Source organism: Aegilops tauschii, chromosome 7 (genome assembly GCF_002575655.3).
Source record: "Aegilops tauschii subsp. strangulata cultivar AL8/78 chromosome 7, Aet v6.0, whole genome shotgun sequence".
Classification (NCBI taxonomy): domain Eukaryota; kingdom Viridiplantae; phylum Streptophyta; class Magnoliopsida; order Poales; family Poaceae; genus Aegilops; species Aegilops tauschii.
Window position 1 is genome coordinate 231,734,358 of NC_053041.3, and position 8,570 is coordinate 231,742,927.

The following is an 8,570-nucleotide window of genomic DNA, read 5'->3' on the forward strand; positions in this document are numbered from 1 at the left end:
ACTTCTGTGGCACTGATTAGAACTAGCAGTAAAGCCAAGTAGCTATAACAGAGTGATTAGTACCTTTTTGTAAAAAAATTTACTGGAAGTAGTACTAGTAGCACCACCAATTTCTATGTAGGTACTTTTAGTTCAGAGTTTAGACTCATGACCTCACAGGAGTACTTTCTGATATGTCGAGTAGCAAGAAATGAAATATATTAGCCTGGATTAGCATCGTATTGTGAATTAGTCATAAAAACGTATTAAAAAGCAAGATTTTGTCATTTGGGTGGGCAGGGATTTTTAACTCCAGGAACCTGATGGACCCTGTGTGAAGCTATTTGAAAACTACTTTTTGTTTGTATTTCCTATTTCAGAAGAGTGTAATCGTAACCACATGTACAACAATACTTTTCGTTCTCTCTTTTCCCAAAACTGAACCACTAGCATTTTACGGCAGAAGCACTTTTTTAATATGTAATTTTTTTTGGTTGTACCATCTGGTAAGCATAGTTTTTCGGCTTTTTCACAGTCATAAAGTTGCATGAATACATGGTGAAATATATATTTGTTTCTGAGATCAAAGAAATGACACTGTAAACTGTTATTTTTAGTGAGTTATCCATTCTAATTTATTTTATTCTTTGCTTTCTTTTTGGATGTGCACAGGAGGTTTGTGGAGTTTGTTTTAACCATTGCAACTATGAGAGCAAGGGAAGCGGTTTCAGCATGTTTGCATGGGAGGAGTTCAACAATGCAGGGGTAACTCACTCCTAACTTTTTGTACTAATGTCATCACAATACTCATATCTTTTGTCGTGACATCACTCCTAACTTTTTGTATTTTTTATTTTATTTTGTGTTCAAATCAGGTTGTGCCTTGCAATGAAAGGGTCCGTTTCAATAATGTGACTAGAGAGAAGGTGACTTTGTGGCAAACCAAAGGACATACACTGTAAAGTGTTAAAAGGGTCGTACAAAGAGTGCTATGTATGGGAGCGGTTGGAGGAAGTTCTATGATGACAACAAGCCAGGGAAGGGTCAGATGGTGGTGTTCTTCCTGGATGAACCTTCGCCTAGGGCAGCTATTTGTGTGATCCAAGTGGGCAGCGGCTCCGAAGATGAACAGCCTATGGAAGAGGGTGATCCCATTGAAGATTCAGATTCAGATGATGAGGATGGAGAAGCTTCAAGCGATGATGGTGAAGGCATTGTTCGCATCAGGGGGCTTCTACTTAATGAGACAGAGTGTTTTCAGCTACAAGGGCTGCTGCCTCTCAGTGATGATTTCATCGGGTTTCCTTTCGTTCACCGCCTCACAAGGACAGACAATTGTTTGGGCATGATGGTATGTATCTCTTTTTTCCTTTTTTATTTTTTCCTTCTATATGGGTATGCTACAAGTATATATATCTGAACACATAATGCAAATCTGATTCCTAGGGAAGAGAAGGGGTGGGGTAATATGATTTATGAATTGGAAATTGCATAAGTAAAAATATAAGATTTGTTTGTAGGAGTTTTTAGTATCTGCAAGTATGTTTGAACATGTATTCATGCTCAGTTTTTTTTTCAATACGCTTATCAAGCAAAAAAATCTAAATTGTGTTTTTTACCTTTTTTTAAATGGTTCAGAGACAAAAGGAAGTTTCATGGTTTTGATAAAAACACTCACATACTTGTCTCTGTTTTTGTGTTTTTTCCATGATGCATAGAAAATACCCAAGAAAGTTGTTGTTGCCACGCCGTTTGAAGAACAGGGGGTTGTCGGTATTTGTGTGGATGGTGGGAGATTCAGAAAAATCGGAACTGCATGCCTTATAACTTGGTAGCAACTCGACTTCCATTTCTTGTTTGTACGGGAAGAGGTGCCAGGTGCATGTCCCACAATGGGCATGCAACTGCATGTCTTCTAGTTTGGTCGCAACTGGGGGAATCTTTGTTTTGTCGGAGGGGCTGGCGTCGAGAGGCATGGGGCCCAGTTGCATGTCCCACACTAGGCATGCAACTGCATGTCTTCTGGTTTGGTCGCAACTCGAGGGGGGGAGGGGGGACCTTTGTCTTGTCGGAGGGAGCGGCGTCGAGAGAGATGGGGCCTAGTTGCATGTCCTACACTAGGCACGCAACTACATGTCTTCTAACCTGGTCGTAACTAGGGGGTCCTTGTTTTTATCGGATGGGGCGGCTTCGAGAGACGTGGGGCCTAGCTGCATGTCCCACAGTAGGCACGCAACTGCATGTCTTCTAACTTGGTCGCAACTGCATGCCTTACAACTTGGTTGCAACTCGACTTACATTTCTTGTTTGTACGGGGAGAGGCGCGAGTTGTATGTCCCACAATGGGCACGCAACTGCATGCATGTCTTCTAGTTTGGTCGCAACTAGGGGGCTTTGTTTTGTCGGAAGGGGGCGGCATCGTGAGGCATGGGGCCCAATTGCACGTCCCACACTAGGCATGCAACTACATGTCTTCTGGTTTGGTCGCAACTCGGGGGGGGGGGCTTTGTTTTGTCGGTGGGAGCGGCGTCGAGAGAGATCGGGCAAGTTGCATGTCCCACACTAGGCATGCAACTGCATGTCTTCTAACTTGGTCGCAACTAGGGGGGACCTTTCGTTTTGTCAGATGGGATGGCATCGAGAGACACGGGGCCCAGCTGCATGTGCCACAACGGGCACGGAATTCCATGTCTTCTAACCTGGTCGCAACTGCATGCCTTACAACCTGGTTGCAACTTGACTCCCACTTCTTGTTTATACGGGGAGAGGTGCTAGTCGCATGTCCCAGAATGGGCACGCAACTGCAATGTCTTTCTAGCTTGGTCGCAACTGCAGGGGCCTTTGTTTTGTCGGAGGGGGCGACAGCAAGGGAGAGAGGTGGCCTAGTTGCATGCCCCCCAAAAGGCACGCAACTGCATGTCTTTTAACTTAGTCGCAACTGCACGCCTTATAACTTGGCTGCAACTCGACTTCCATTTCTTGTTTGTACGAGGAGAGGCGCTAGTTGCATGTCCCACAATGGGCACGCAACTGCATGTCTTCTAGTTTGGTCGCAACTAGGGGGTGTTTGTTTTGTCGGAGGAGCCGACGTCGAGAGGCATGGGGCCCAGTTGCATGTCCCACACTAGGCATGCAACTGCATGTCTTTTAGTTTGGTCGCAACTGCATGCTTTATAACTTGGTTGCAACTCGACTTCTATTTCTTGTTTGTATGGGGAGAGGCGCTAGTTTGCATGTCCCACAATGGGCACGCAACTGCATGTCTTCTAGTTTGGTCGCAATTGGGGGGGTCTTTGTTTTGTCAGAATGGGGCGGCGTCGAGAGGCATGGGGCCCAGTTGCATGTCCCACACCAGGCACGGAACTGCATGTCTTCTAGTTTAGTCGCAACTAGGGGGGCTTTGTTTTGTCGGAGGGAGCGGCGTCGGGAGAGACCGGGCAAGTTGCATGTCTCACACTAGGAACGCAACTGCATGTCTTCTAACTTGGTTGAAACTCGGGGAGGGAGGGGGCCTTTTGTGTTGTCGGATGGGACGGCATCGAGAGACATGGGGCCCGGCTGCATGTCCCACAGGAGCTCAAAACTGCATGCCTTATAACTTGGTTGCAACTCGACTTCCATTTCTTGTTTGTACGGAGAGAGGCGCCAGCTGCATGTCCCACAATGGGCACGCAACCGCATGTCTTCTAGTTCTGTCGCAACTGGGGGGGGTCTTTGTTTTGTCGGAGGGGCGGCGTTGAGAGGCATGGGGCCCAGTTTCATGTCCCACACTAGGAACGCAACTGCATGTCTTCTAACTTGGTCGCAACTTGGGGGGGCTTTTCTTTTGTCGGATGGGCCGGCATTGAGAGACATGAAGCCCAGCTGCATGTCCCACAGGAGGCATGAAATTGCATGTCTTCTAACTTGGTCACAATTGCATGCCTTATAACTTGGTTGCAACTCGACTTCCATTTCTTGTTTGTACAGGGAGAGGCGTCAGCTGCATGTCCCACAATGGGCACGCAACTGCATGTTTTCTAGTTTGGTCGCAACTAGGGGGTCTTTGTTTTGTCGGAGGGGGCGACGTCGAGAGGCATGGGGTCCAGTTGCATGTCCCACACTAGGCATGCAACTGCATGTCTTCTAGTCTGCTCGCAACGAGGGGGGGCTTTGTTTTGTCGGAGGGAGCGGCGTCGAAAGAGATTGGGCAAGTTGCATGTCCCACACTAGGCACGCAACTGCATGTCTTCTAACTTAGTTGCAACTGCATGCCTTATAACTTGGTTGCAACTCGACTTCCATTGCTTGTTTGTACGGGGAGAGGCGACAGTTTGCACGTCCCACAATTGGCACACAACTGCATGTCTTCTAGTTTGGTTGCAACTAGGGGGTCTTTGTTTTGTCAGAAGGGGGCGGCGTCGAGAGGCATGGGGACCAGTTGCATGTCCCACACTAGGCGTGCAATGACATGTCTTCTAGTTTTGCTCGCAACTAGGGGGGCTTTGTTTTGTTGGAGGGGGGCGCCGAGAGACATGGGGCCTAATTGCATGTCCCACACTAGGCACGCAACTGCATGTCTTCTAGATTGGTAGCAACTAGGGGGGACTTTTGTTTTGTCGAAGGGGGCGTGTCGAGAGACATGGGGCAGTTGCATGTCGTTTTACAAACATTTTTTTTCACAAGTAGACTTTTTTTCTTGGTCGGAATGGGGCAGCTCCCCCACGAATCCTCTACCCTCACTATGTTTCACACGAGCACCCTAGTACCGCCGTTTTCCGCCATGTCCGCAAACACAAATCAAGCACCTGATCTCACAACTAGTTTGTGTATTTTTCTTTTTTTCATATTTTTTTAATTCATATACATTTTTTCAATGCTTTTTTGTGAAGGAAAGGAGTGACTTTACACGGTGTGCTGTTTTCTTTTTTTTTCCTTTTTTAAGTCACTGGAATGTGGATCCAGGCTCAACATCTTTCTAGAGGCCACCCAACGGCACTGTTCGAATTGAAACACAGAGAGAAAACGGGAGAGGAAGGAAGCCACATCACGGGGGCGGGGTTTCCGCGCCGGAACTCGCCGGCGATGAGATGCTCGGCGACACCCGTGAGGAGATGCTCGGCGATCCGAGCGCCCCTCCAGAGTCCTCGCGCCCTGCTGATGAGGTGAACTGCCAAAAACAGACAATTGATGTTTTACATTTTCCATAAGAAAATCTGGGAGTGTTTCCTTTTACTAGTTACAAGTAGAAATATGTGAATGGATTAACCATCCTCACTAGTTAGAAGTATATTTTTTCCTGCTTTTTTATTGGTGCGAATCACGAATCTGAGGGGAGCGTATTAGTGCTTTTGTTTTAGCTCGACCTCGTATTTTTTTCAAAGGTAACTATTTTTGAATTCTGCTGTGATGTACTGATGTCTGCTCAGTTGCGTGCTTGCACTGAGCATTGCCAATGCTTGTTTGAATTTTTCTGAGGCATTCGGCATACTGAGATAATTGATTTTGTTGGGCCAGTGTGGTGTTATACATCAGGCTGCGCCAGTGTGGGGTTATACGTAGTACTATTTTACTCTAAAAATGTCTTTGTACTAAAGAGAGAGTATGTCATAGTTGATTTGCTGGCCATTTCTAGCCAGACTCCGTTCCTTCACTCAAGTCGAGGGTGAGACATGCTTTTTCATTTTCTCTCACTGGTTTCTGAAGATACGTTACATCATTTAGAGACCAGTGCGGGAAGGGAAACAACATCATTCGCAAGTGTTTTTTAATCCCACTGTAGTTGATAGTTTTTACCCTTTTTTCTAGTCAACTACCTGTTGTCTCTGTAGAGATAGGAGATTGCCGCTATTCATCATGGCTAATTAGGGCATCTCGTAATATTGCCAACATCGGAACTATCATCATCCCAAAGCTGCTGGCTAAGATGAAGCAAGCCCAAAGAAAAGCACGTTTGGGATTTGTTAATGTACTCGTAACTAGTAAAACAAACATTCACAGATTCTTTATATGGATTTTTTGTCTTGGGCCTCCTGCATCTCACTGAGCATTACCTTTTCTCAAGCCCGCCCTACTAACCGAAATGATCTCAACCTTTGTGTTTGATTTCCCCTAATCTGAATTTAGATTTAAGATCGACACAACACTCTCTGATGCATAACTTTATTGAATGATTTTTGTGCAGTTTTTCTTTTTTTCTTAGCTCACTGGCACAGTAAAGTTTGAGAGGGTATCCAGTGGTATTTTTGTCCTTTTTTTCTGTGTTAATCCACTTTTGTGATATATATTTGGATAAATTAGTGCCTCTTTTTTTTATGAGCAGGGTCTGATGGATGCCCGCATGCAGATTGAACGCGAGATCGAAACTAAAACCAAGTCCTCCTTGAAAGAAGGGTTAGGTCAACAGCTTAAAATTGTACGTACTCGGTCTTTTTTCTGTGTTTTTGATTTAACCCCTTCTTTTTTGCACAGTTTGTTTTGGATCTCATCATCATTTTCTTTTTTTTCGCACAGGATCATATGAAGGAGTCCAAAGACTTAAAAAGAGATTGCCTAAACAATGTGGTATGTTAAATGCAACCACCCTTTGTATGCTTACAAAGTCTGCTGCTTTTGTTTTTTTGTAAGCATGAGCGAACAAGGAAGTTACCTGCAACATATGTGTGTTGTATTTGCTGTTTATCTTTTTTGGCCTAGAGTATGTTCCAAGATATACAAGTTACTTGCAACACTAATGTATCATATGCATTTTTTTAACACAGCCACACACAGGTACAGCTTTTGAAGTTGAAGGAGGGAAACCTGGGAGTGATAGAAATGAAGAAGGCGGAGATAAGTTGTGTTAAAGATACTGATTTAGAAGAGAGAAGCTATAATGTCGAGATCACTGACACTGAAGCATCAGAGGGTTTGCTATATGAAGAAGTTCTGACATTGGTGTGTAACGATTTATCTATAAATATCCACTTTTTTTGTTGTTTAAAAAAATAGATAATGCATGAACTATGTTGCCTCTTTTTTCTTGCCCCAACCTAATGGATTTTTTTGTTTTTCCCTCCGCCAGCTGAGTAAGAGTGCTCAAAGGAAAGAACGACGGGAAGCTCTTTTGGAACGAAAAAAGAAGGTACATCACTACTTTTTCTTTTTTTTCATTAGTTGGGGTTCCATTTTTTATAGTTTTCCAGCTCAAATAAATTCACACACCTTTTTACCTTCTACATTTCTTTTGCAGCAGAGAGCAAGGATTGACCCAACCACAACAAAGGCCACCATTGATGAGATTGCAACTAAAGCTTACAGCCGGTGCAGTGTGCCATACTTTTTTGAGATTGTCAATCTCGTGTGGAAGAGCCACCGCAGGGCCCAGCTTGTTAGGAACAGTGGTTTTGGCTATCTGTTGGAGCTGGTCGACTGTCCTGTACCCAGGGGTTTGTGCAGTGGATTGCTGATAATGTGGACACACAAGCAGAAGCAACTGTTTTGAACAAGAGCATTCCACTCAACGCTCAGTTAGTGGAGTTTGTGTTGGGGATTCCTTCAGGGTTTTACCTGACAGAGAGAACGTACAACTGGGAGAGGAGCAAAAGTTTTCCTCTTGTTTAGCTATACATGGGCTTTTTGCTTTTTTGTTGTGTGTTTGCTACGTCCATGGGCAGGGTCACAGGTACAACGGGCCAAACAGACAGCAAAAACAGAAAACAAACAAACAAGCAAGCCCACACCACAAGCCCATGCGAAGCAGGCCTAATCTGCCAAAGGTGACGTCAGCCGACTGAGACTTCACGAAGTCTCAGTCGACTGAGACCTAGACAGTCCCATAAGGTTTTCGGGACGTGACCGATCGCAACTCGATCTTCTTTTTTTTTAGGGTAAAAAATTGCCGCTTTATTATCTCTACTTCTTTTTTTAGGGTTTATTTATCTCTACTTTTAAAGTGTGAGTTGGTAGTCTCGCCTCACCTCCCACCTACCCTTCGGAAAACCCAATATTACGCCCACGAGGGTCTTAAAGGTGACCTTTCGCTCAAGCTCAACCAATTTGAACCGGCCCATTTGACACGTGTATTAACTCAATCAAATCCGCACTTTTCCAAAATAATGTAATGTATTAACTCATTCAAATCAAATCAAATTTTAGCAAAACATCAACTGTAACAAAGTAGGCCGGCCCATTTGACGTGTGCGTGTGTTTCCTTTTGTTTTTCTATGTTTCACTTTTTATTTTTATTTTTCTGTTTTATTTTTTCTATAATCAACCTATTATTTATGATCGGCGTCTCTATCATTAAAGGGGAAGGGGAGTTAATGAATGATGTTCTATCATCCAACTCCTTCTAGGATGGCACGTTCTCACCCTTCCATGCTCCGATTTTCTTTCAACCGGTTTTTTAGCCACGGGTTAATTAGGCCACGATCCATGACGCTCTAATCCTTCTTCCTTCCTTTAAAAATCAGGAGGCAAAGATATCTCTGCTTCTAAAAGAAGAGTTGGTAGTCTCGCCTCACTTTCCACCAACCCCTCGGAAGACCCTATTTTGCAACTTACATGTTGCGAGTTATAAATGTGTCTGTTGCAGATTTTGTAACCCATTATTACTACTCCGACCCATCAAT

The 8,570-nt window shown here is 44.4% G+C and overlaps 1 protein-coding gene across 2 annotated transcripts; it reads left to right on the plus strand.

Annotated features, from left to right (window-relative positions):
* Positions 1–363: 363 nt before the first annotated feature.
* Positions 364–8,110, plus strand: LOC109770362 (uncharacterized). 2 transcript variants are annotated; one of them, XM_020329069.4, is made up of 7 exons: positions 364–744; positions 855–1,330; positions 4,904–6,373; positions 6,472–6,522; positions 6,730–6,894; positions 7,022–7,081; positions 7,190–8,110. In XM_020329069.4, exons 3-7 carry the CDS (start codon positions 6,287–6,289, stop codon positions 7,439–7,441), a joined length of 615 nt encoding a protein of 204 aa, XP_020184658.2. In that variant the 5' UTR covers positions 364–744; positions 855–1,330; positions 4,904–6,286; the 3' UTR covers positions 7,442–8,110. The 2 variants fall into 2 exon arrangements, with proteins under 2 accessions (XP_020184658.2, XP_045087615.1); XM_045231680.2 differs by lacking the exons at positions 364–744; positions 855–1,330 and having other exon boundaries at positions 4,466–6,373.
* Positions 8,111–8,570: the final 460 nt, after the last annotated feature.

Bases quoted from the DNA above. Each gene is read 5' to 3' on its own strand.
- LOC109770362 (XM_020329069.4), top strand. From the start codon at position 6,287: ATGGATGCCCGCATGCAGATTGAACGCGAGATCGAAACTAAAACCAAG. The intron at 6,523-6,729 runs GTATGTTAAATG...AGCCACACACAG, and splicing joins GAGATTGCCTAAACAATGTG to GTACAGCTTTTGAAGTTGAA. The intron at 6,895-7,021 runs GTGTGTAACGAT...TCCCTCCGCCAG, and splicing joins ATGAAGAAGTTCTGACATTG to CTGAGTAAGAGTGCTCAAAG.